Source organism: Sceloporus undulatus, chromosome 9 (genome assembly GCF_019175285.1).
Source record: "Sceloporus undulatus isolate JIND9_A2432 ecotype Alabama chromosome 9, SceUnd_v1.1, whole genome shotgun sequence".
Taxonomy (NCBI): Eukaryota; Metazoa; Chordata; class Lepidosauria; order Squamata; family Phrynosomatidae; genus Sceloporus; species Sceloporus undulatus.
Window position 1 is genome coordinate 36,601,933 of NC_056530.1, and position 27,796 is coordinate 36,629,728.

The following is a 27,796-nucleotide window of genomic DNA, read 5'->3' on the forward strand; positions in this document are numbered from 1 at the left end:
TTCTCCGTTCAACCAAGGCAGCCGAACACTGGGTTCTCGTTCTCCTAGCCAGCATTTTTCTTTTGGTCCCAACCTTGTTTTATGAAGCCTGAATTGAGAGGAAGGGGTGTGTGCGCCAGATGCCTTTGGAGACCGGGGCATAACAGCATCCTTTGTGGTGCCCACAGCTGGCCCTGCCAGCCAGTTTCGGGCAAGACAAAGGGACTCCTGTCTTTTCTGTTCAGTTGCCAACCTCCCTTCATTGGTGCTCCAAGGTGGGGAGGGTCTGGGGGAGGATCCAGACCGTAATACAAGGCCAGGTTCTCCTGCAAGGCTCCCACCCTTCTGGTCTGGTTGGCCCACACGCTCCTTGCATCGTTCCAGTAAGTACATTTGATGCTTCTATGATTCTATGATCTATGATTCTATATTGAGAGTTCCTGCATGGCAGGGGGTTGGACTGGATGGCCCTTGTGGTCTCTTTCAACCCTACGATTCTATTCTATAATCTATGATCTAAGAGGGATGAGAACAAGGGTGCCAAGGGTGGCACAGGTGGCACGATGCAGGGGTGTTGCTACTGGGGGGACCAAATGATGTATTGCCTGCCAAAATAAGAATGCTGCCCCCCTTTGAAATTGTCCTTCAATTCTCAAATTTCTAGCATTTTTGCAGAGAGCCAGGTACTGGTCATTATCAATATCTGGAACTCTTTGATTTTCTGTGTTCTTCTTCCTTTGGTTCATTTCTGTGTACGTTGTTTGCTTTCAAGTCACGTCCGACTTTCAAGTCATGGGGTTTTCTTGGAATCAGTTGTTAGAGATGGTTTGCCATTGGCATCCTCAGAGGCTGAGAGACTGTGACATGCCCAAGTGGGTTTCCAGAGTCTAGCAGGGATTCAAACGCTGTTCTCCGCAGTGGTAGTTCTGATTTATGGGGACCTTACAGCGAACATATCACAGGGGTTTTGGGGCATGTTTCTTCAGAGAGGGTTTGCCATTGCCATCCTCGGAGGCAGAGAGAGTGTGACTTGCCTAAGGTCACCCAGTGGGTTTCCCAAGTCTAGCGGGGATTCGAACCCTGTTCTATAGTCCAACACACTCAAACCACTACACCACACTGGGTCTCTTTCCTTTGGTTCCTTTGCCTGCCCCTTTGCCTCTGGATGCTCACAGCACAGATACCATACAATCAGAAAGTAGGTAACAACCTTTAGCAAAGACTTGGTTCTTTGGGGATAGCAGATCAACTCCACGGTGCATTCAAAAAAACCACAGCTTTAATTGGCGGGTGTAGATAAGGAACCTTCTGAGCATATGCAGAGTGCATTTTGCTTGCCAGGTGGGCAACTTGCAAACCAAACCTTGAACTTCTTTTTTTGGATCACAACTCACAGAATCACCATCCAGTAGCCTTGCTGGCTGGGGGATTCTGGGCACTGTAGTTCTAAATGCTCAGCAGACGTATTAAGCTGTTTCAATGCTAGAAACCTGAAGACTGAATTTGTGGGGCCAAACTCAATAGTATTTCCCCCCTTAGTAAGACTCCCTTCTTTCCTATCCCTCCATGTCTTTAACTTCTGTTAAATGTTGTTGTTCCCCGCCTCGATCAAAGAGGCAGAGAAATAATAATAATAACAACAACAACAACAACAACAACAACAACAATAATGTACATGGTGAGAGTGATGGGAAGGTGGGTGTCATCCTGATTTATTGACTTGGTGTGACTTGACCAAGGGTTGGTTAGCAGTGGTTGGTTACCTGCTGCTAAATCCAGCCCTGGATTGAAGACAGTATGTTGGTTGTCTTGTACGTTTCTCGAAACCCACTCAGTCTTTCCACTGCCTTTCCCCCCATCTCTCCACATACGCACACCCCTTTCCAAAATCCCGTGGGGTGAGAGGCAAGGCTCAACATCATTTTCATCATTGGACACGGAAATGAATGAGGTCTCTGTCTTGTGGGACATCGGCTGTAAACAGATTTTTTTCCCTCCCACACACTCCCTGTTCAAGCATCAGGAGGAAAGGGAGTTTAACTATTGGGATAGAAGAACATATACGGTACACTTGTCCCTCCATATTCGCTAGCGTTAGGGGCACAAGAACCCTGTGAATATGGAAAATCTGCAAACAACAAAAACATCATGTTTTGACCTGAGTGGACACCTCTCTAGGAATCTCTAGGTCCTCCGGCGCAACTCTGTGCCCAACATCCGACAGACACTGACCATAGGACTGTGCTGGAGGAGCTACAAAGGCCTAGTAGAGTCTTCTCTCTAGGGATCTCTAGGTCTTTCAGTGCAACTTTTAGCTAAATTTGACCATAGAGTTGCACTGGAGGACCTAGATATTCCTAGAGAGAATACTCCACTAGGCATTTGTAGCTCCTCCAGTGCAGTTAGTTCTATGGTCAGTGTTAATGTTGACCACAGAGATGCACTGGAGGACCTAGATATTCCTAGAGAGAACGTAGTAATTAAATCCGTGAATAACCAAATCTGCAAATATGGAGGGATGAGTGTATATACTCATGTATAAGTCTAGAAATTTTAGTTAAAACATTGGCCCCAAAAATCTGAGGCGACTTATCCATGGGTCAATGTAAATCCTGTAGCTTAACTCTCATAAAAATAGAAAACATCCCTTGGTGAAATGCAAGAGTATAATCTGTTCTGGAAGCACTGACCTTCCTCTCCTCCCTCATCCATCCATCCATCCATCCATCCATCCATCCATCCGTGTGAATGCAAACAGTTATGCCTCTTGTAATTTTACAAGTTCTTTGGCATTGTTTCCTTTGCCTCATCCTTTAGATCAGTGATGCCCAAACTCTGGTCCGCCAGCTGTTTTGGACTTCAGCTACCAAAAGCCTCAGCCGTCTTGTCCTATCATCTGGGATTCTGGGAGCTGAAGTCCAAAATGCCTATAAGACCAGAGTTTGGGCATCTTTGCTTTAGATCCTTTGCTACATGGCCTTAAGAGATCTTGTAGCACCTTTGAGGCTAACCGAAATAAAGATGTTGGCAGCATGAGCTTTCGTAGACTTCACTCTATGAAAGCTGTCGGAGGAAGCAGATGTTAGTCCATGAAAGCTCATGATGCCAACTTCTTTGTTCCAGTGAGTCTCAACAGCGTGACAAGATCTCTCTGCATACTGGTTCTACAGACTAACAGGGCTACATCTTTGAATTCTTGAATGTAAGAGATGTTCGACAGTGGAATACACTGCCTTGGACAGTGGCGGATTCTCCTTCTTTGGAGGTTTTTAAACGGCGGTTGGACGGTCATCTGCTGGGAGTGTTTTGATTGTGTATTCCTGCATGGCAGAATGGGGTTGGATTGGATGGCCTTTGGGGTCGCTTCCAATTCTGTGATGCTAAGGAATCTCTGAAGGATAGGCTATATGTGCTCTAAAGGGATTCCTCATCCGGCCCACTAGTTCCTCCCTTGTTATCTCTGAACACTGAGCAATGATAAGAGATAACAGGCTATTTAAAGCTCAGGAAGGTATTGTTGTTTGTGGGTTTTTTGGGCCATGTGGCCATTTTCTAGAAGAGGTTATTCCTGATGTTTCGCCAGCATCTGTGGCTGGCATCTTCAGAGAATGTACTGCTGCTTAACAGCTAAACTATAGGAAGATAATGCTGGTTAAGAGCTAAACTATAGTTCAAGACAGAACAATACGAGGGACTTTAGGAATCCCAAGCCTTCGCCGAGCCTCTGTGTCTCACTAACCCGAGCCCTACACAGTTTTAAGATTTCATTTCGCAAATGCAAGAAACCAAAGGGTCATCCTGAGTAAGGTTGGGTGGAAACAGGGAGGCATTCCACAACGCTCTCCCATCCTGGAAAAATGCTAGGCCTGTCACACTGTGGCACAGTTGCCCAAGCCAAAGAACTTGCAAAATTTTGGTGGGAATCAGAGAGATGGAATGCAGGAATGGCTCCAGCAAGGACTGCAGAGTCCTGCCTCTTGCAAAATCTGTTGAAATCCTCTCCTCTATGGGGTGGGGATCATGAAGGAGAAAGGGACGCATCCCCGGCTAGTGGCAGATGCATGGTACTGCCGCGTAGATCCAAAATATTGCAGGAGGATTTGCAAAATGCTGAGATAATTTGCTTTTTCAGGCCTGATTATAACTAACACACACACACACACGTATATGTATATGTATAATCAATATATAGGAGTCTCCCTCCTTGGAAATCTTTAAACAGAGGCTGGATGGCCATCTGTCGGAGGTGCTTTGTTTGAGAGTTCCTGCATGGCAGAATGGGGTTGGACTGGATGGCCCTTGGGGTCTCTTCCAACTCTATGATTCTATATAAGATTATAACTTTTTCAGGCCTGATTATAACTGCCCCCCACCCCCTGACATCTTACAAAGTTGTTTCTCTAAGGCAAACCTATTATGGAATTTTCTTGGCAAGATTTGTTCAGAGGAGGGTTGTCATTGCCTTCCTCTCAGGCTGAGAGAGTGTGACTTGACAAGGGCCATCCAGTGGGTTTCATGGCCGAGTGGAGAATCGAACCCTGGTCTCCAGAATCCTAGTCCAACACACAAACCACTACCCCACGCTGGCTCACTTTGCAGAATACCGACACAATACCAATAATATTAATGTACAGTGGTGCCTCGGGTTACGAAATTAATTCGTAACGCGGCCGCTTTCGTAACCCGAAAAGCCTTCGTAAGCCGAATTGCCATAGGCGCTAATGGGGAAAAGCCGCGATTCTGTGCGAAAAAGCCGAAAAAAGCACCAAAAGTTTTTTCGTAACCCGAAAAAACATTCGTAACCCGGAACAATGATTCCCTATGGGATTTTTTCGTATCCCGAAAATTTCGTAACCTGGGTATTTCGTATCCCGAGGTACCACTTATTATTTCAGTTTTGCAAGGTGCAATGGACTAGAGTTCAGAGGCATCAATGATTCAGATTCAATCCAGAAATCCAGATAATGTGGCATGTTCCAAGCAGTGTCCCTTCTTGTAACTGTGATAGTGTTGTTGATAATGGAGTGACAGCGATGGTGGTAGCGGTTGTTATTACTGCTATTATTGTTGTTGTTATTATTATTATTATTATTATTATTATTATTATTATTATTAAAATACACTACCTCCAGCACATAGGAAGCTGCAAATAAATGATATTGTGTCATATGCCAACACTGTTCATCCAGTCAGTACAAGGTGACCAAATGTCCGAACTGCAAAGGAGGGCAAGGTACTGCACAACATAGGCAATGCAAGAAAAATGTAGGGCATTGCAAAATGAGAGCTAAAAACACTCATATACATGTAAATTCATGCTTCTTAGTCATGCTCAGAATGAAGGACGTTTTGAAATTCCTCCTGGATAGAAGCCTGAAATGTAGGCTGTATTGGATCAATATCTCTCCCCCGGCTTGGTCAGACATATATAAAGGAGTAAAATGTATTTTTGGAAAGGGACAAGTTTGGAAATCCACCTGCGTATCATAATGCAGCAAGCATTATGGATCAAAACTTCAAGCATTATTCCCCAGGCCATTCATAACTCAGTCTTTGCTCCAAGTCATATTTCAAATCACAAGGCGGCTGACTTATGCATCGCAACCTAGTGATTCACCCAGGCTTGGCACTGACTTTCTGAACGTATCTCATAAGAATGTCAGGAGAGGCCCTGGTTATATTGGGTTTTCCGGGCAGATGGCCAGATGGTTTTTCAGTAGCTTTGCTAGGCTTTCTGACTCCCAGTTCTTACAAATTGGTTCCTTGGCAGTGCAGCCGGTGCGATGTTAAGGGTCTTGGGAGATCTGGGTTCGAGTCCCCCATGAGCCAAGAAAGTCACTGGCTGGGCCTTGGGCCAGTTGCCCTCTTGGCCCAGCCTACCTCACAGGGTTGTCATGAGGAAAAAGGTAGGAAGTAGGAGAGCCATGTACTTTGTTGAGCTAATAAGAGCAAAGTCTCAGGCAGGTAGGTAGTTGTTGTTTGTGTATGTGTGCTTTCAGGTCTTTCCGACTTGAAATCCGGTTATCTGGGGCTGAGAGTGTGTGACTCCACTACGATCACCCATTGGGTTTCTATGGTCAAGTGGGGAAATCACTTGTTCAGAGGAGGATTGCCATTGCTTTCTCCTGAGGCTGAGAGCATGGCACTTGCTCAAGGAAATCAATGAGTTTCATGGCCAAGCTGGAAATCGAACCCTGGACTCCAGAGTCATAGCCCAACACTTAAACACTGGACACATATGGGGTCCATAGTCCAACACTATGCCACATTGGCTCTCTTCCCAGTAGGCTCAGGCAAAAGCAAACTGCTACAGCTTTTCTTAGCTTGTGACTTGCCCAAGGAAACCAGTGGGTTTCATGGCCGAGCTGGAAATCGAACCCTGGACTCTAGAGTCATGGTCCAACACTTAAACACTGGACACATATGGGGTCCATAGTCCAACACTATGCCATACCGTCTCTCTTCCCAGTAGGCTCAGGCAAAAGCAAACTGCTGCAACGTTTCCTAACTTGTGTGCTCTTCTTCCTTAATAACGTTTGCCATCTCAACCGCTCTCTGGTGCTGCTTGGCCACATGTGTCTTGGCGATATGTTTAAGGGTCCGCTGCCAAGCCAAAGGCATGCCACACCTTGGAAGGACAACGCTTGCGGCACAGGGAAGGCTGGAAGGCATTGCTGCCCCTGGCATGGGATGAATCCAGGGGGTCAGGAGCCTGTGCACCTTGGAGGGCACGAAGAGGGTGACTTACATGCCCGATGCCAACGATGCCAACCCCAGGAGGGAAGCACAGAAACCCAATCCATCATTAATGACCTTCCTTTGCATCATTCATGTCCGGATGGTTTATTCTTCCCACCAGCTCCGGGGCCTGTAATGAGACCCGAGGTGGTTTTATCGGGCTTTGCTTGTCCGGGCTCCAAGCCTGGAATCTGGTTTCGCTGCCCCTCTGTTTCTGCAAAGGCGGGATGTTTTCATTCAACAAGGCCCCTTGTTCATCCCCGAGTCAAGTGGGCCTCTGATCCGTCACCCGAGTCGACGCGTCTGACAGCACCCATTGTCCGATAGGAGCCGGGAGGGACACCTGATCCCCGAGTCCTTATCGGGGAGTATGGGTTACAGGTTCTCCGACAATGCCACCGATATGGCAGAAATCATACTCGCCGTATTAATAACCCCGATGTGGACAAAACCTCCGGGAACAGTTCCCGGCCAGAAGCCTGCTGAGATTTCGCAAAAATGGTTTCCAAGTCTGGTCGGCCAAAATCTCCCTTTGGCAGAGAGAGTACCGGATGTTATGGCCCTTGGTGAATTCCTGAGCCACCCAACATGCCTTCTAATTCTCTAGAAAAATGTAAGGTACTGCGCTTAGGGCAGAAAAATGAAATGCATAGATATAGGATGCGGGACACCTGGCTTAAGGAGACTTATATGTGTGAAAGGGATCTAGGAGTCCAAGTGGACCACAAGGTGAACATGAGTCAACAGTGTGATGCGGCAGCTGGAAAGGCCAATGCAATTTTAGGCTGCATTAATAAAAGTATAGGGAAGTAATAGTGCCACTCTATTCTGCTCTGGTCAGGCCCCACCTGGAATACTGTGTCCAGTTCTGGGCACCACTATTCAGAAAGGACATTGAGGGCGACTAAAATGGTGAAGGACCTGGAAACCATGTCCTATGAGAAACGACTTAGGGAGCTGGGTATGTTTAGCCTGGAGAAGAGAAGGTTAAGAGGTGATATGATAGCCCTGTTTAAATACTTGAAGGGGTGTCATACTGAGGAGGGAGCAAGCTTGTCTTCTGCTGCTCCAGAGAATAGCACACGAAGCAATGGATGCAAGAGCCAGGAAAAGAAATTCCTCTTCAACATTAGGAGGAACGTCCTAACAGTAGAACTGTTCAATAGTGGAACACACTCCCTTGGAGTGTAGTGGAGTCTCCTTCCTTGGAGGTCTTCAAACAGAGGCTGTCTGGCCATCTGTCGGAGATGCTTTGACTGGGACTTCCTGCATGGCAGAATGGGGTTGGACTGGATGGCCCTTGGGGTCTCTTCCAACTCTACCATTCTATGATTCTATGATTCTATGATATTTTGGCAGGGACAGTCCTGATTAATCCTCTGCCATCCCACTTTCTCATCCACTTTTAAAATGTCCCAGCTTCTCTCTCCTCCTCCCACCTTCCTCCTCTCTCTTCAAAGCCGCTAAGATGCTGCTGCTGTATGAAACCTGTTGGTATGAATGGCTAGATCTTACTGGGAACTCTACAAAGGCCACGAACCAACCGTGGATTGATGGGTAAAGGATTGATGGGGAAAGAGAAAACACATTCTCTGAAGATGCCAGCCACAGATGCCAGCGAAATGTCAGGAAGAAACTCTTCTAGAACAGAGCCACATCGCCCGAAAAACCCGCAAAAATCAATGGAGAATATTCTTTGCATCCCTATCTATAGGTAGAGAGATAACTGATTTGGACAGAACTGCTCCTTCCCTTTCACACCACTCACTTATAGCACTATGATTCCTTCCTTATTGATTTATTGGATTTATATCCTGCCCTTCTCCCAAAATGGGATTCAAGGTGGCATTTTTGACTGCTGTGGCCACATTGTACGGAATCCTGGGATGTGTAGTTTGGGAAGGCACTAAAGCTTTCTGGCTGAGGTTTCCTAATAGCTCACAAAACTATAAAGCTCTAGCGTACGCCACTTCGATCGTTTGAGAAGTGGGATATAAATAATAATAATAATAATAATAATAATAATAATAATAATAATATACTGTCACAACCAACTACCATCCACAGAGTTGCATAGCACTGAGCCGTGGCAGTTAAAGTGGTGCCAAACCAAAATATTTCTGCAGTGCGGATGCAGCCTTGGATGACGACTCCCAGAATCCCTTTTGTGGCTTACGAATCTGAAACAATACAGTGGGCCTTTTATGGGAACCAGGCCTAAGAGAGGAACTATATCCATGCCTTCTGTTTGCCTTGTATCAATGCGGTCACAGAGAAAGCCAGCTTTTCTGGTTGTGGAAGACGGGACCGTCCACAAATTGGCTTTGGTGTTTTTCCAGAAGCACTTTCAAGGGTGTGCGAGGGTGTGAAAGCATTGCTTTCCTGATAAGAATACCCCCATGAAAGTTTCCTTAAACCTCCAAAGTTCCAGCATTGCATTGCAGAAACCAAGTTATTGAAAACTGTTCCCATCTAGAATGCTTCTGTTTACTATGTTTGCCTGCCCTTGGTCCCTTTGCCTGCCCTTTTTCTTTGGATGAATACACTGTAGTATCAAGCCTAGAAATTGGAGAGTGAAGGAAAATCACATGGGAAGAGAAATATTTTTATTAGGGGGGCAATACCCTCATTTTGCCCGCCATTGTATAACTATATCCAAGTGGTAGAATTCAAAGCTATAGCTATGTTCGTCTGCAGAATCAGTATGCAGAGAGAACTTGGAACACCTTTGAGACTATGAATTCAAAGATATAGCCATGTTCGTCTGTAGAATCAGTACGTAGAGAGATCTTGTGGCACATTTGAGACTAAGGATTCAAAGATATAGCCATGTTAGTCTGTGGAATCAGTACGTAGAGAGATCTTGGAGCACCTTTGGGACTCACTGAAAGAAAGAAGTTGGCAGGAGGACCATCATGCACCTGAGGAAGTAGACTTGAGTCTAGGAAAGCTCATGCTGCCAACTTCTTTCTTTCAGTGAGTCTCAAAGGTGCCACAAGGTCTGTCTATGTATATCCAAGTGGCTTGTTCCCACATCAAAAATCATAAATGTAGCAATCCCAAGGGAGAGCTGAACTGAAGACAGAAAGAGGGGGAAATCAAGGATGATTTTATGTGCGGTAGAACACTTCATCCGCTGAGCACTTATGCCTTGTCAAGAGAGGAAATTTCTCTCGAAAAATGAAGCCAAAGAAGGCATACCGTATATACTCGACTATAAATTGACCTAATGTATAAGTCGAGGGCAGGTTTTGTGGGCAAAATTAGGGATTTTGATCTGACCCATGGATAAGTCAAGGGCATGTAACAAAGGATGAAGCAAAGGAAAACAATGCCAAAGAACCTACAAAATTATGGAAGAGAGAGGAGAGGGAGGTCAGTGCTTCCAGGACAGATTGTATTCTTGCCTTTCACCAAGAGATACAGTAGTCCCCTTTTTAATAAGAGTTAAAGTGTAATATTTACATTTGACCCATGGATAATTCGACCTAGGCTTTTGGGATCAATATTTTTGACTAAAATGTCCAGACTTATACATGAGTCTATACAGTAAATATGTATTAGTTGTGCATCGGATACTTTATAGTATGAATCCTTGAACAGTTTGGCCTTGCAAGCACAATCATTATCGGGAAGAGTGAATGCCACAAAAGGCCGCCGCTTCTGCAGCATTTGGAAAAACTCCTATTTGGATTGCGGCTCCCGGTTTGGGGGGATCCTGGGATTCGTAATCCGAACCTCAACTTTTCCGAGCCCTGCGCATTTGAGCAAGGAGGGTGTTGTTTTTCCAAGGCGATGAATTTTCCACTGTGTGCACAGGCGTTAAGCACAGGGCTTAACTCCCGGGGCTGAAAAATCCCCCGGCCCATTCCAGCCTCTCTCGGTCTCTTTAAATTCGGACACAACAAGCCAGGCTGTCCAGTTGCCGGTATCGGGTTCTCCTGGGGGAAGGGAAGGTGCTTCCATCGTATTTAAAGCCACCGAGTGTCCGGCGATTTTGGACTCACTTTGCCGGAGAGGTGGGTGCGAGAAGAGGATCAAAGCCAACCAAGAGTCACAGGCTTGGAGAGTGGTGCTTTCAGGGGGCAGAACAGGTGAGAAAGAGAGAAGGATGGGAGATGCAGTTACTATGGAGGCTAGTGTGGGTAAGAGATCCAGAAGATGTTGTAAACAGGTGAATCCATTCTGGTCTCTTTTTGCAAAAGGGCTGGAGGCCGCACAACTGAAACGGATGCGTCCGAAGGGATGGGGGGCTTGCACCATTTTATTTATTCGACTCCCTTGCGTTTATTATTATTATTATTATTAAATAAAGTAAATAAATAAACCTACAATAACAATCAAGCCATCTCCACTTTTGGCTCAAAGTATTGTCCATGGCTTCCCATCTCATTTTAGCTTCACCACAGTCCTGCAAAATTTATTATTACAATTATTATTATTAGTTTCTTGTGGGTTTTTAGGGCTCTGTGGCCGTGTCCTGGAAGAGTTTATTCCCGACGTTTCGCCAGCATCTGTGGCTGGCATCTTCAGAAAACGCTGGCATGGAAGAGAGCAGGGTATATATATTATGTGACCCTACTCTCTTCCATGCCAGCGTTTTCTGAAGATGCCAGCCACAGACGCTGGTGAAACATCAGGAATAAACTCTTCCTGAACTTGAGCATCCAAGGATTTTGTTATCCACGAGGGATCCTGGAACCAAACTCCAGCGGATAACAAAGTCCCACTGTAATATGAATTCTTGCATGTGTTTTAATAACCTTGGGTAGTAACCTGCCTTTCTTCGCAGGCTCATTGCCTCCGGTGGGCCACTCTCTTCCTCCCCAGCGATGGCTTCGCAACTGGAGAGCGCTATGGACACCCTGATTTCCGTCTTCCACAGCTATTCCGGCAAGGAAGGGGATAAGTACAAGCTGAGCAAAAAGGAGTTGAAGGACCTGCTGCAGAATGAGCTCGGATGTTTCCTCGAGGTACACAGTTCCACACTTGCCTTTCCTTTCCTCGCACTGCACAAGCCCCAAATAGTGCCGCTCTATTCTGCTTTGGTCGGGCCCCACCTGGAATAATATTGTGTCCAGTTCTGGGCACCACAATTCAAAAAGGATGTTGAGAAAATGGAACATGTCCAAAGGAGGACGACTAAAATGGTGAAGGGTCTGGAAAACCTGTCCTATGAGGAACATCTTAGGGAGCGTGGGATGTTTAGCCTGGAAAAGAGAAGGTTAAGAGGTGATATGATAGCCCTGTTTAAATATTTGAAGGGATGTCATATGGATGAGGGAGCAAGCTTGTTTTCTGCTGCTCCAGGGAATAGCACACAAAGCAATGGATGCAAACTATAGGAAAAGAGATTCCACCTTAACATTAGGAGGAATTTCTTGACAGTAAGGGCTGTTCGACAGTGGAACTCACACACTTGGAGAGTGATGGAGTCTCCTTCTTTGGAGGTCTTTAAACAGAGGCTGGATGGACAGTTGTTGGGCATGCTTTGACTGGGAGTTCCTGCATGGCAGAATGGGGTTGGACTGGATGGCCCTTGTGGTCTCTTCCAACTCTATGATTCTATGACTCTATGATCATATCTGGCCTTCTTGGACTCCTTCTGCTTTTTTATAGACAGGGGATATAAAATAAACACCAACTACTACAACCCCCATCAGCCTCAACCAGCATGACCAATGTGGACGAGTTATGGTTTCAAACATCTGGAGAGCAATGAGCTGTCTACTTCTATGGCATTGGTCCTCAAGATGGTTTGGACTTCATGACCATTGGACAAGTTGGCTGGGGCTTCTGCGAGTTAAAGTCCAAAATGCCGGGAGAACCAAGGCTAGAGAACCACGGTGCTATGAAACATAGATGCAGCTTGGCAGATATCCTTGTCTATTAGTAGTATAACCTTTCCCAGTCTGGGATCTACAGAACTGAACTGGCAGAGGGTTAGACTTGGTGGCCCTTGAGGTCTTTTCCGGTCTATGAATTTTGATCATTCCTAGCTAATGCCGTTGATGGCGATGGGGTTAAAAAAAGGAGTTAGGTATTTGTAAAATGTAATACAAACCACACGGATATCGGAAATGTATATCTAATATTCAGATTGCAATAAAACAGTCCTATAACACGAAAACTGAACTTTCCATAGGAACATAAAATGCATGCAATAGAAACATATAACAACAACAACAACAACAATAATAATAATGTTCTTACTCATCTCTCCTCGTGGCTCCAGTTATAGTGTACTTTATGCATCTTAATATGGGTAAGATGCATAAAGTACACATATTAAGAGGTATACGCAATATTTATATTGCAATGCATAGAATGATAATTATGCAATAATAATAATAATAATAATAATAATAATATTTTCCCGCCTCTCCCAGATGGATCGAGGTGGGATCACAACCCGACAAAATATACAAAACACAACAATAAAATACAAAAACAATTTACAAATAGTTCCTTTAAAACCTAAAAAGCATGCAATAGAAATATATTCAGTGGAAACAGAGGTCTATTGCATGCATTTTATGTTTCTATGGAAAGATTAGTGTTTATTGCATAGGATTGTTTTATTGCAATTTGAATATTAGGCACACATTTTCGAAACCCTTGTCATAGTTCGTATTACTTTTTACAAATACCTAACTCCTTTTTTTTTCATCCTGGTCGAAACCACATTAGATGCAATACCTTTTTGTTGTTGTCAGTGGTGGAGATGGGCATTGATCTAATCCAAAACCTCTTGAGATCAGGTTGGAAAAAGCAGCATTTATTATCACAGAATTGAATGGCTAGCCAGCTCTTTCCTCTGTGCTTTGGCGCCACCAACGCTGCAGGCCAGAAACAGTATTGCAGCTATTTCTTCAAATCTCAACTCTAAAGAGGTTCTTCTTGCTCATATTCTGACATGGATGGAGTTGGTCCTCAAACAGGAACCGCTTGAGCAAAGACCAAGGCTGCGTCCGCACTGCAGGAATAATCTGGCTTGACACCGCTTTGGCTCAGTGCTATAGGGTTCTGAAAATCGTAGTTTGCAGAAATAATCCGGTTTGACGGATTAGATCTGCAAACTACAATTTAACACTTCAACAGGAAAAGCATCTCCTAATGTCCTTGTCTCTTGGCTGGTCCTAGTATTGAGAAGGTTGCTGTTGTTGAGGTTGAGGTTGTTGTGGTGATTTAGGACTGTCACCCTTGTGCACCTGACTGTGAGAAGTATCCTTCTGTGAAGAGTGGTGCATCTGTGCTCAAATGGGAACGATGCGGAGCTGGCTTGGTTCGTGACCCACGTTATAATCCAGAGGGAATGGCGCCTGGGATTCCATAGCATTGGGCAGTTAAAGTGTGAAGAGCGATGTTCAGGCAGATGCAGCCCAAGTGAGTGTTGCTGTGTATCTCATGGGCTTCGCTTTGCACATCCCTGATTCAAAAAGATTTGCAAACAACTTTCAGGGCAAATATGGGGAGCCGTTTTCAACGGGGATCTCAACGTCAGAGATAGTTTTTTGGGGGGGATTCCAGTGATGGGTTGGTCCATAGGCAAAAGGGTTGAAGCCATAGTGCCACCATAGTTTTCCTTTTAGTTCTATCTGCAAGGAAGCAAGCCTTAGGACAGTGATGGTGAACCTTTTAGAGGCCAAGTGCCCAAACTGTAACCCAAAACCGACTTATTTATTGCAAAGTGCTATGTCCCTCTGGCTTTCTAGTAACAAACTCTAGCAAACGCTGTGCTGGGGCGACGGCACATGTGCCCACAGAGAGGACTCTGAGTGCCACCTCTGGCATGCGTGCCATAGGTTCGCCATCACTGCCTTAGGAGAATTACGCCGATCTTTAAAATATATTATAAAAATGGAACATTTAGTGGGAAACCACCAAATGATGGTGTTGTGGAGCATGGCCTCCTGGGAAAGGCCAGAAGGCCAGGTTTGGACCCAGGCAGGGGCTCCTGGGGGCTTCTATGTCAGGAGGGCAGTGTGTCGAATTTGGGCTCTGGTATGGATTTTAAAAGCGCTATCCAAGGCGCTCAACACCAGCCACAAAACAGGTTCAGTCCATGGAGGCTTCCAAATCTTCAATGACATTGAGAGTGCATTGTTTGGTGGAGCCATGGCTCCATGATGCAGAATCCTGGGATTTGTAGTTTGGGGAGGCACCAGCACTTTTGGGCAGAGAAGATTCAAGGGCTCTGCACAAAGGACAAATCTCTGGATTCTATAGGATGGCGGTGCAGCACTGAAAGTGGTGCCACGCTTGCATTATTTCTACAGTGCAGATCAGTGGACCCCAAACTGTACTCTTTAAAGTATGTTGGACTTCAGTTCCTAGAAGCCTCAGCCATGTTGGCAATAGTCTGGGATTCTGGGAGCCGGAGTCCAAAATCCCTTAAAGGGCACAGTTTGGGGACTACATAGGAGTGGATCCGTATCAGGGCCAGAGGTTTTCCATGCCTTTTGTTAGTATTTTAAGAGCCCTGGTGGCGCTGTGGTCAAATGCCGGTCCTGCAGCCACAAGGTTGTGAGTTCGAACCCAAGGCTCCAAGCTCAACTCAGCCTTCCATCCTTTAGTTGGTCGGTAAAATGAGTCCTCAGCTTGTTGGGGGAAATCGGCTTACAGATTGTAAAGTGAAGTCGAAGGCTTTCACATGGCTGGCATCCATAGCTTTTTGTGGGTTTTTCAGGCTCTGTGGCCATGTTCTAGAAGAGTTTATTCCTGATGTTTCGCCAGCATCTGTGGCTGGCATCTTCGGAGAACACTGGCATGGAAGAGAGTGGGATATATGTGTGTGTGTGTGTTTATATACTGTATACACACACATACACACATGCTGTGTGCCCAAAACACCCACAAAAAACTAGATTGTAAAGTATTTACAAAGTGCTGGGTTCGCTATGAAGCGGTACAGAAATGCAAAGGCTATGGCTATTAAATGTATTTTGGTTGTATTTTATCGTAGGGAGGGTTTGGAATACAATGGCAGCAATTGATTATTTGTATTTAATCTTCTGTAGAAGTGGGATACAAATAATAATAATAATTATTAGTAGTAGTAGTAATATTGATAAATGCTGTGTATCCCACCCCAAACTGTTGACCGCCTGTGCCCTTGCGTTCCAGACCCAGAAGGACACGGAGGCGGTGGACAAAGTCATGCACGACTTGGACGAGAACGGCGACGGCGAAGTCGATTTCCAGGAGTTCGTGGTCCTGGTGGCGGCCCTGACCGTGGCTTGCAACAACTTCTTCTGGGAGAACACCTGAGCTGCTCGAATGAGGCCAAGGAAGCCGTCCCTGCTGCTGATGCTGCTTTGCTGAGCTCAGAGTCCCTCTCCTGCCGTCTTCTCCCAGGCCTCCCCTTCCTAAGTCTTGTGCTTTTCCCTCCATCTTGGAGGGAAAAGAGCACCCCTCGGTGCCATGTGTTACTATACTGAGACAGCACTGCTTATTAAAGCCATCCATCTTGCTAATGGTCTGGTCTTTTCTCTTCAAGGGGAGAGGAGTTACTCCAAGGGAAGCAATCCTATAGAATCATAGAGTTGGAAGAGACCCCAAGGGCCATCCAGTCCAACCCCATTCTGCCATGCAGGAACTCTCAATCAATGTATCCCCGACAGATGGCCATCCAGCCTCTGTTTAAAGACCTCCGAAGGAGGAGACTCCACTACACTCCAAGGAAGGAGTGTGTTCCACTGTCGAACAGCCCTTACTGTCAGAAGGTTCCTCCTAATGTTGAGGTGGAATCTCTTTTGCTGCAGCTTACATCCATTGCTCCATGTTTTATTCTCTGGAGCAGCAGAAAACAAGCTTGCTCCCTCCTCAATATGACATCCCTTCAAGTATTTAAGCAGGGTTATCATATCACCTCTTAACCTTCTCTTCTCCAGGCTAAACATACCCAGCTCCCTAAGCCTTTGCGGATTGTAGTTTCCAGGCCCTTCGCCATTTTATGATTTTTATTCTATTATGTCCAAAGGAGAATAGAGTGGCACTTTGACTTCCCTTGGTCTAGACACTATACTTCTATTGATGCAGCCTAGAATCACATTGGCCTTGTTAGCTGCAGCATCACACTGCTGTCATTTGCACATTATTAATGATCAATAATAATTAATAAGGAGGCGATTAATAAATGCATTAATAAATAAATAAATCCAGCACTGTTTGTTTACCAATATATATTGCTTTCTTGTTTAATATATATATATATATATTTTCAGTTAAATGCAGTTTCATTCACAACATAAAAGCAGAGCTGTCAATCAAGCCGCCAAGCCCCGCCCCAAAGATAATCCCCGCCCCCTCGAACCTCGACTTCTTTCCAATCTTCATTATGTTCCGATGTGGCCCCGCCCCTTCTCGCCTCCTAGCCAATCCTTTTCCCGCCACACGCTGAACCCCGCCCCCTCTCCCCAGCCGAGACAGAATATGAGCAAAGCTGTCAATCAAACTTCCAAGCCACACCCCACACGGAAGCCACGCCCCCTCAAGCATGGGCCTCTTCTTTCCAGCCATTCATCAAATCCTTCCCCTTTCGGGTTTTTTTAATGTCCTGACGTAGCCCCGCCCCTTTTGTCTTTGAGGCCCAACCCCTTCTCGCCTCCAAGAGAACCAGCCAATCACCTTCCGCCACACGCTGAACCCCGCCCCCTTTCCTCTCAGCCAGAGCTCCGCCCTAATGGGGAAGCAATTGTGCGCCTGCGCGGCGGTATGGCGTCTCTCCCTCGGCGCATGCGCAGACGCTTACAAAAGGCGGGGCCGAAAAAAGAGCAAAACCCGGCGAGGGCGGGACGAGCCGGGCGCCATTTTGCCGGGAGAGACTCTAGAGGCGAGCGAGAGTCAGCCGCTGGGGCAGAAGCGCGGGAAAGGAAAGAGGAGGCAGTCTGTGAGGGAAAGGAGCCGCTGCCACCGCCACCATCTTTTCCTTCGGGGCACCTGACGGGGGAGGCCGGGCTAAGCCTGACCGGAGCCTCCCGCCGCCAAAGACGCAGCCGCCAACGGAGCCGCAGAGCGAGCCCCGACCCCGACGGTGAGGATTCAAGCCGCGAATGGAAAGAGAGGGAAAGCCTTGTCTGTGAGGCGCCGGAGGAGGAGGGGAGGGGGCGTGGCCTTCGCGGCCGTTGGAGGGAACCACGTGACCCGCTTGGAACGCTGGCAGCCAGGGACCCGGATCATAGAGCTATGAATGCTAGAGTCCATAGGAGCCTCGGATCATAGAGTCTGTGGAATCCCAGAGTGATAGAATACTACAGTACTAGAATCCTAGAGTTATGAAATCCTAGGGTCTATAGCAGTGGTCCCCAACCTTTTGGGTCTCCATACATTTTGGACTTCATCTCCCATAATGCCTTGCTACTGGCTAAACTGGCTGGGGCCTCTGGGAGTTGAAGTCCAAAGCACCTGGAGGACTCAAAGGTTGGAAACCGTTGGTCTATAGGATCCTAGAATCATAGAGTACTAGAATCATAGAGTCCTAATCCTAGAATACTAGAATTATAGGATCTTGGAATAACATTGAATCCTAGAATTGAGAAAGACCCCAAGGGCCATCCAGTCCAACTCCATTTTGCCATGCAGGAACTGCTGGCGGAAGCGGGTTGGACTGGAGGGGCTCTTGGGGTTTCTTCCAACTCTGTGAAAGCTTAACTTAGGCCCCATACAGACAGGCCAAAACGAAGCCGCTTTGCATCACTTTGGAGGTATGCTGTTTAAATGATGCATATGTCCTAAGAGTCCAGAAGCCACACCAAAGCCACCGCTCAAGTCCTAAAGATGAGCACAGTTTCCGGACTCTTAATATGCGTGTGTCATTTAAACAACATACCTCCAAAGTGATCCAAAGCAGCTTTATTTTGGCCTGTCGCTATGGGCCCATAGAGTTGGAAGAGATCCCAAGGGCCATCCAGTCCAACCCTATTCTGCCATGCAGGAACTCACCATCAAAGCACCCCTTGTGACAGATGGCCATCCAACCTCTGTTTAAACACCTCTAAGGAAGGAGACTACACTCCCAGGAAGGAGTTTGTTCCTCTGTCAAACAGCCCTTACTGTCAGGAAGCTCCTCCTAATGTTGAGCTGGAATCTCTTCTCCTGGAGCTTGCATCCATTGTTTGGGGTCCTATTCTCTGGAGCAGCAGAAAACAAGCTTGCTCCCTCCTCAATATGGCATCCCTTCAAATATTTAAACAGGGCTCTCATATCACCTCTTAACCTTCTCTTCTCCAGGCTAAACATCCCCAGCTCCTTAAGTTGTTCATCATAGGGCTTCATAGAGTTGGAAGACACCCCAAGGGCCATCCAGTTCAACTCCCTTCTGCCATGCAGGAACTCACAATCAAAGCACCCCATCCAGCCTCTGTATAAAGACATCCAAAGAAGGAGACTCCACCAAACTCTGAGGGAGCGTGTTCCATTCTTGAATATCTCTTACTGCCAAGACGTTCCTCTTAATGTTGAGTTGGAATCTCTTTTCCTGTAGTTGCATCCGTTGTTCCGGGTCCTTTTCTCTGGAGCAGCAGAAAACAAGCTTGCTCCCTCTTCAATATGACATCCCTTCAAGTATTTAACCAGGGCTATCCTATCACCTCTTAACCTTCTCTTCTCCAGGCTAAACGTCCCCCTTAGTGGTCCTGAGCTCCTTGAAAATACAAAACGTGACCTGGATTGCTCCATTTTGAACCTGCCCCTCTCTTCTCTCTCTTTTATAGATTCTGGGGACCTGAGATGGCTGCACAGTCAGCACCGAAAGTCGTGCTTAAGAGCACCACCAAGATGTCCCTCAACGAGCGGTGAGGAACACAACGGCCAACTTCAGCTCATAAGATTTTTATTTTTTTTTTAAAAAACAAACTTTTTTTTTTTTGCTTAATTGTCTCTGTGTACAGTATCCAGAACCAACATGGTCTTTGCCCTGCCTTTAGTCTATCCGAACAAAGAAGGGGCAGCTCACTTCTGCCTTAAATCCCACAGCAGAGAGTGGTACACGAGGTTGAAAGGGCGAAACACAAAATGTCTGTCTGATGATAAGCTGAAAGCGTTGATATGGTGGGATGTGTTTTAAGGAAACCTCGTACCCTCCTTTTTCTTCCACATGTGTTCACGTTTTATATATTTATATATATATATAGGTGACCCTGCAGTGCGGTAGCATGTGACCTACGCTGCAGGAGGCTTGCTGCGCTGTCCAAGGCAGACACACAGACCTGTGTGGTCTGGCCTGTAAGAGGCAGGCAGCTGGCCGCTCTGATCAGCCCAAAGGCTCCTTGGTATTGCCCTTGGACCTTGTAAGAGGCAAGTGCTCTGCTGCTCCATCCATCGCCTCCTTCCTTTCCTCCGCATGCCTCCTTCTCCCTCTCCTCTTTGGCGCCTTTCTATATCTCTTGTGTCCAACTAATGGGTGAGGTTTACACTGCACTGACTTCCTTTGCTAAATTCCCTTCCTAGATAAAGCGTTATCCTTAAACTTAAATTAAACTTCTTCTTCAGCAAACACTCAGAGCTCGTTCCAAAAGAGAAGGCCTGGAGGGGGAGGTAATGGGGCTTATACCCGTAAAGAACAAATTCCCAGGTATTTTGGAGCATTTGAACTTTCCTCCAGCACTAAATATTCAAACATTCTTGGGCCGATGGGGCAGTAGGACTAGCACAGTTGTTCTCAACCTTGGGTCCTCCGGGCATTTTAGACTTTAGCTCCCAGAATCCCTGATCATTTGGACAAGCTTCCTGGGACCTCTGGGAGTTGAAGTCCAAAACATTTGAGGAGCCAAAGGTTGATAACCACTGGGCTTTAGCATAATGTAAGGGTTGTGCTGGTTTGAACCAAAGGCCCAAGTAGTTTGTTCATTTTGTCTTTGCAGTGGTTAGATGAATGTCCCCAAGCAGGCATGAGAGTAATAGCCCTCTTCTCACATTCCCTGGTATCTAGTATACAGATACATACCATTTCCGATACTCAAGGTAGCAGGACTAACTAGCCATTGACTGTCGTCTTTATAGATCTGAATAATTTATTTCTAGAGCTGGCCAAGCCTTGATCAGGCAAAAGGCCATGATTCCTAGTCTGACATTACACTATTGTGACACAATTGTTTGAGACTGAGGAACCTCTTACATAGCAATATCTAGGTATCCTTCTGGACCTTTTAGTTTCAGACTGAATGTGGCAAAGTAGCTTGCAGAAGGAAATGTTTCTATGCTCACCATTGCGGCTAATAACTGATAATGACTCATAGGAAAAGGTTTGTCTTATTTGAGCAGACTTGTGGAATTTAGGGAAAGCTTACATGATGATAACTAACTGGTGCCATTGAGCTTCTTTTGCCATTTGTGCCCATTAAGAGCAACGGTCTAGTCACAACTGAATAACCTTCAGATGTCAAAAAGTTTACACTGGCCCTATACAGACAGACCAAAATAAAGCTGTGTCAGATCACTTTGGAGGTATGGTGTTTCAACGATACATGCGTCCTAAGAGTCTGGAAGCTTCACCAAAGCTGCACTCCAGCCCTTAGGACTGGAGTGTGGCTTCAATGTGACTTCTGGACTCTTAGGACGCATGTATCATTTAAACAGCATACCTCCAAAGTGACTCGAAGCAGCTTTATTTTGGCCTGTCTGTATCAGGCCACTGTTAACAAAAAATAAAAAATAAAAAATGGGAGTATCAATGATTTCTCAGGTGTATTCTTAGAAAGCTGGGATTGTAGTTCTGTGGAGGCCAGAAATACAGCTGACTAGAGAAATCTTGTAGCCCAGTCTGCCAGAGTAGCGAATGGAAGATAGCAGGTTTAACTAGTGGCTCAGCAGGGTTTGGTTTGGCAACCCTCTCTTAGGCTCCTTTTCTTGGCTGCCGCCAGTCTGGTTTACGTTGGCATTGCTTTTCCTCCTCTCCCCATTCTTGTCACCATCTCTGCTTACTGCTTTGTGTGTCTTCATCTTTACTTTTATTATTTTTGAAACCACAGACACTTTCTAAAAGATTTCCGCATCTGGTTTTAATATACTGCACTAATCCACACCTTTTGAATGTTCTGTCCTTGCACATTTTCTGGAGAGAGAGAGAGAAAAAAAAAACAGAGAAAACAAATCTGTAACTCGCTAACGTGTGACATCTTAAGTGTGTACCACGTTGTTGCATAAAAGTTCATGGGATGCAGCTGCCCTGCTCTTAAGGGGCTGTGAAATGCCGGTTGAAATGCTTTTTGTTGTGAAACTTTATTTAAACACCCATTTTGTTCGACCTTGAAGCTTTACTAATATGCTGAAGAACAAACAGCCGATCCCCGTGAACATTCGCGCCACCATGCAGCAGCAACAGCTAGCCAGCGCCCGAAACAGGAGGCTGGCCCAGCAGATGGAGAATAGACCTTCTGTCCAGGCCGCCTTAAAACTCAAGCAGGTGAGACCGATGCAGAAGGGTGGGCATTTTGGAGAGATCTCCCCATTAAACATCACATTTTATTATTTGATTGATTCGTAGAATCACAGAGTTGGAAGAGACCACAAGGGCCATCCAGTCCAACCCTCTGCCCTGCAGGAAATCTCAGTGTATATCCCTTTTATATAAATACACTTGTCCCTCCATATTCGCTAGGGTTAGGGGCACAAGGCCCCTGCGAATATGGAAAAACCACAAATAACAAAAACACCACGTTTTTACCTGAGAGGACACCTCTAGGAATCTCTAGGTCCTCCAGTGCAACTCTGTGGTCAATGTCCGACAGACACTGACTATAGAACTGCAATGAAGGAGTACAAAGGCCTATTGGAGAATTCTCTTTAGGATTCTCTAGATCTTTCAGGGCAATTTTTAGTTAAAGTTGACCATAGAGTTGCACTGGAGGACCCAGATATTCCTAGAGAGAACACAATCAAACTCGTAAACAATCAAATCTGCAAATATCAAAGCCACAAATATGGAGGGATGAGTGTACATATGTGCAAATGCTTTTATACATTTGTACCAATACACATGTATCCCATGCATTTATAGGTGTATATATATTTATATTAGTAAAAGGTGATTTAAAAGCAAAAAAGGCACTTGTCACAAGTTTATTCTGGATCCCATAAGGATGCAGCTAGTCACTCCATTTCAGGGTAGAAGAAGAGACCGTAGCATAACAGTCTCAAAACTAGACAGATATCCCAAAGAGCTAGAAGTATGTAACTTGTGCTTAAAAAGCTAGAAATGCTGTGCTACTGTAGTCAAAAATTAATTTTTCCAGGGTGGCAGTCGTACTCTGTTCTTTACAGGGTTCTGAAGCTTTATCAGGTGTTCCCCATGTCATATCTTCATAGCCAAAGCACCATGAAATAAAACGAAGCACAGCTCTTGTACGAAAGAGCCATCTCTCTTCATGAAAGATGGCTGTGTTCCACCTCAAAATGCCTGCACTCATCATAGAGCGAGAGAATGCTCCCACTGTGGATTGCTAAACCATGCTCTGGAGCGCTACATATCTGGCTGCCTGTTGTTTTAAAATGGAAGGGTGATGGTTAAATATAGCACCCTTGCCCTAAACCCTTGGCATGTGGCATGAAAAAGCCCTCAAGAGCTTTCCTGCCTAGCTAGGGTTTGTCCTGGCACTTTCGGACTTTCAGCGGTGCTTGATCTCTCAGACCTTTTAGATCTCTTCTCCCAGAACATCCCTTGAGGGGTTGCTCTTTCAGAAACACTCTGCAGTTGTGCTCAAAATAGATGTTGTATAAGAGGCCACCCTAACAGACAGCTGCCTGAAGGAAGTATTTGGAAGAAATCTTTTAGACAACTGGAAGTGGAAATTGGACCTTAGTTCGTATAGCTTCTGGCTCCTTTATTTTCTGTCTGCCAGTCTCAAGGAGTTCAGCGGAAAAAGCAAAAGCAACATTAGGCTAAACTCTATTATATTCTCCAGAGTAGCTACACAGGACTGTCAGATCTTCTAAATTATTGTTGTCATACAGCGTCATTGGTGCATGTGGCCCTTACCGAATACATCTGCCATACATCCTGCCTGAAAGCTTCACAACCTCTTAGAGGCAAATGTTAATGTAAAACCTAAACACTTGTTTTTTGGTATCATTGGGTTATCGTTTGCTCCCTAAACTGGGTTTCCTGAGCTGATTATCGTATGAAAGCTGGGATCCCATGCTTAATATTGTAAATCTAGCAAGTATCCTTGATGCTATTAATGTAGGAAATGCTATTTCACAGGTTATGTAACAAGTCAGCATTGCAGTATTTCCATCTTCTAGTTCTCCAGCAGCAAATGTTTGACTTCACTCTTTTCTTCCCAGCTCTTTATGAACTTCCTGACAGTGTACAACTTCTTGTGTAGTTTCTCCCATCAGTTTGCGCTCCTCCCTCTGTGCCTGTTGCTTGTTTGTGTACAGCCTTTCCCTGTTTAACACTCTCTTCTCCCAGAAGAGCCTGAAACAGCGCCTGGGGAAGAGTAACATCCAGGCACGCTTGGGCCGGCCAGCAGGACCCTTGGCTCGTGGGACATTAGGGGGGCGAGGCTTGCCCATGGGTCAGCGAGGCTTGCCCCGAGGAGCGATGCGTGGCGGGCGCGGAACAAGAGCCTTGCTACGAGGAGGAATTCCCCTGAGAGGTTAGTGCTGGCTTGGTCAAGGTGAGATTTGCCAAATAACACTTGAGATACACCAGCTTGATGCTTTGGTTTCTGAGCAATACGCTTTTGGGGCAGTAACCTCTTCCACAAACATTTGTTCTCTTTACTTGCGCCCTCAATGCAGTCCAGGTGCTAATATAGATAGTTCTGATGCTGTAATGTATTATCAGTGACTTCAGAAATGTATAATGCAAATAGGGAAGGGAGGAGAAAATCTAAGGTGGAAAAAGTAGGTATAGATAGAGAAGGTGGGGAGGCACAAATAAGATTAACCTCAGCAAACGAAACACTTTTGGCAGAGCTCCTAGGTCTTCTTAGCATGTGTCATGAGCTAATAAATGCAAAATTGGGCATTTGGGAGTACATTTGGCTATTATTATTTTATTTTTTTTGGTTTCTGGGGCACGTGTGGGAAGTGCATAACCTTTAGGTTGATGTTAGACTTCCGCTTTCATTTGCTTTTGCTGTTGGCCATTCTAGCTAGGGCTGATGGATGTTGGAGTCTAACACTATCAAGCAGGCTACACATTCTCTAGGTAGCTTAGATACGGGAATTTTGGGCTAGTACTCCAAAGGCCATTTGCTGTATTAGTTGGAGGGGAGCCCTTGGTCAGTGAAGGGGATGAAAAATCCCAGGAAAGATTTAACATGCCCCAATCCTTGTGAATCTGTTGTGTCACTTAGAGATGCAGGGATTTAAGTAGCTAATGTAGTGATAAGCAATCTAGAGATAACCTCTGTTTTCTAGTGAAGTTGTATTGTCGGGTAACCTTTTAACAAATTTCCCCCTCTATTAAAGGACAGGGCTTACTTCGGGGAGGCCGTGGCTTAGCCCCTCGGATGGGCCTGAGAAGAGGCCTTAGAGGCCGAGGTGGGCCTGGCAGAGGCGGGCTTAGCAGAGGCGCCATGGGGCGCGGTGGAATTGGTGGCCGAGGTGAGTGAGATGATGCATTTGCTTTTGCATGTCATATTAATAGCATTTGCATGTTTCATTTATTTTACAAAAAACAGTGAAGTCCAGTTAATTCATTCTTTTTTCCAATCCATCATGGCTAAGGAGAAGGGAGTACAAGACTAGATATTTTGGGGGAGGTGTGCATTTATATTCTGCCTTTGCTCCACTGAGTTGAGGTGGTGGACATGGTTCATCTCCTCTCCACTTTATCATCTCAACTCTGATGGGACAAATGGAGGGGGAAGGTGGATGGGCAACTGACCCAGACACCAAGTGGGACAGAAGTACAGTTCTCCCAAATCCAAGCCATTATACTCTAATCTTTATGTCACACTGTTGCCCAGAGTAATCTTTTTTAAGATGCTCACACACCTCTGTAAATTGTAGGTCTCCAATTGGTGTCTTTGGTAAGGCAAGCCTTTCCTAGAGCCCTGTACCCCCAATTCAGTGTTGCCACTACCTTCAGCCTGTTTTCTTGTTTTTTAAAGCCTGGAGGAGTGACTTTGTCAAGATAATCCAGGCTGGGGCTACAGTTGAGGGTGCTTGCTGGCCTCCTGGCCTTAAGTGTTCTACCTGAAGGGCTACTCTGGAAAAGGAAAAAAAAGATGACATCTTAATGTACGTGACATTCCCCTTGTCTGCAGGAAACTGTTAGCAAAAAGTTACATTCAGATTGCCATTACAAGCAGGTAGTACCATAATTTAAAGGCTGATGTATGCATATGTGCATACTACACTGCCTCATCCTGAGCCCAGAGTTCTGAGGGAATTACATTTATAGTATCAGAGTTGGAAAAGACCCCCATAGCCATTCTGCTATGCAGAAACACACAAGCAAGGCACTCCTGACAGATGGCAGTCCAGCCTCTGTTTAAATATCTCCAAAGAAGGAGACAATGTCACTCTCAAGACAGCATCTTCCACTGTGGAACAGCTCTTACCCTCAGGAAGCTTTTCCTAATGTTGAGGTTGAATCTCTTTTTCTGTAGCTTGCATCCATTTTTCTATGCCTAGTCCGCAGAGTAGCAAAAAACCAAGCTTGCTCCTTTCTCAGTGTGGCATCCTTTCATATATTTAAACATATTTATCAAGTCTCCTCTTAACCTTCTCTTTCCACAGGCTAAACACATGCAGCTCCCTGAGCCACTCCTCCTGGGGCCTGAGGTCTCTAGTAGCAGAAGTGGGATCTCTGCCCTGTAGATTTTGTTCAAGGAGAAGGGGCAGATGAAAGTTAAAGAGTTGCAGCTAACTCCCTACTTATTCCCCTTCATGGGCAGGTCGTGGCATGGCAGGCCGTGGACGAGGCGGCTTTGGTGGCCGGGGGAGAGGCAGAGGACGCGGCAGAGGTGCCACCCGCCCAGCGCTGACCAAGGAACAGTTGGACAACCAGCTTGATGCGTACATGTCAAAAACAAAAGGACACCTGGATGCTGAGCTGGATGCTTACATGGCCCAGACAGACCCTGAAACCAATGACTGACACATTTTCTTGTAGACACTTGCTGAGGCACGCTGTGTGTGTGAGTGTGTGCGCACATGCTGGTCTTTCCCCCTCCTGTAAGCCAAGACCAGCAAATGCTGATAGTGCGGGGGGGGGGGGTATGATCTGCAGACTTGACATGTGGGTCGGGGAAGGGGATGACAACGTTAATGTGTTCCTTTTACATTTTGATACTCTTTGTGTTGTATGAAACCGGGCGTGTGTGTTTTTATACATATATGTACACATTTCTTAAATGACTCTGAAACTGAATTTGACAGGTGGGCTATTGAGAGATGGCATCCATCTTATTAGTGGAGCAGGCAGGTTGACCCCCTTCTCTCTTAAGTGGGAAAACATTGCATGCGCGATCTCCCACTTCTCTTAGAATTGGGCCTTACTGTACATAGAAGGTCTCTGGTGCTTATGAGCTGTGAGAGGTAGCAGTTACAGCTGCTGCAACAGTTATGTTTCAAGGTAGCTGCTCCTGCCGTCTTGTTGCTAAATCCCAGTTCCTTTCTGGTGGGTAAGGGATTTCCCTGCCCTACAGTCAGTGTATGAATCTTAGATGGTATTCCCAGAAAACCAAATTGGTCTCGGTGAATTTAATTGGACAAAAACCTGATGTGGCTGAAAACGATTGTGATATTTTCATTTTGAAAAGGCCTGCTTCAGACTCCTTAGTTTCGATGTTCATGCTGGTTGAGTTTTCCCCATGTTTAAAACACCAAGGAGGCACCTGCTTTGCCTCTTCGCCAACTGGAGTTTTGTGAGTTCAGCTGTTCGGTTCTAGTTTTGAATGGCATCTTGTATTTTCTGTTTTACTGTAAGAAACAAATGCAGGGAAGAGAAAAAAAACGTGGCTATGCGTGTGTGCTTATTTATCGGTGGAAACCTACACCTCAAGACTTGACTGCTTAGGATGAACAGATGGCTACTAATATATGTATTTATGAAGACACTATCACTACTCTTTCACATGGTCCTTGGGTCTTCAATTCCAACCCCCTCTAAATTCAGCTTGTT

The 27,796-nt window shown here is 45.7% G+C and overlaps 2 protein-coding genes across 4 annotated transcripts; both read left to right on the top strand.

The window, feature by feature from the left end:
* Positions 1 to 244: 244 nt before the first annotated feature.
* On the top strand, positions 245 to 16,193 carry S100A1 (S100 calcium binding protein A1). Of its 2 annotated transcripts, none has more exons than XM_042440304.1 (3): positions 245 to 362; positions 11,510 to 11,690; positions 15,844 to 16,193. In XM_042440304.1, the coding sequence occupies exons 2-3, from the start codon at positions 11,550 to 11,552 to the stop codon at positions 15,985 to 15,987; spliced, it is 285 nt and encodes a 94-aa protein (XP_042296238.1). In that variant the 5' UTR covers positions 245 to 362; positions 11,510 to 11,549; the 3' UTR covers positions 15,988 to 16,193. The 2 variants fall into 2 exon arrangements, with proteins under 2 accessions (XP_042296238.1, XP_042296236.1); XM_042440302.1 differs by lacking the exon at positions 245 to 362 and adding an exon at positions 10,589 to 10,811.
* Positions 16,194 to 17,482: 1,289 nt separating this feature from the next.
* On the top strand, positions 17,483 to 27,646 carry LOC121915822 (chromatin target of PRMT1). 2 transcript variants are annotated; one of them, XM_042440363.1, is made up of 6 exons: positions 17,483 to 17,752; positions 19,431 to 19,511; positions 21,970 to 22,120; positions 24,128 to 24,314; positions 25,135 to 25,269; positions 26,568 to 27,646. In XM_042440363.1, exons 2-6 carry the CDS (start codon positions 19,447 to 19,449, stop codon positions 26,768 to 26,770), a joined length of 741 nt encoding a protein of 246 aa, XP_042296297.1. In that variant the 5' UTR covers positions 17,483 to 17,752; positions 19,431 to 19,446; the 3' UTR covers positions 26,771 to 27,646. The 2 variants fall into 2 exon arrangements, with proteins under 2 accessions (XP_042296297.1, XP_042296298.1); XM_042440364.1 differs by having other exon boundaries at positions 17,484 to 17,752; positions 24,131 to 24,314.
* The last annotated feature ends 150 nt before the right edge of the window (positions 27,647 to 27,796 follow it).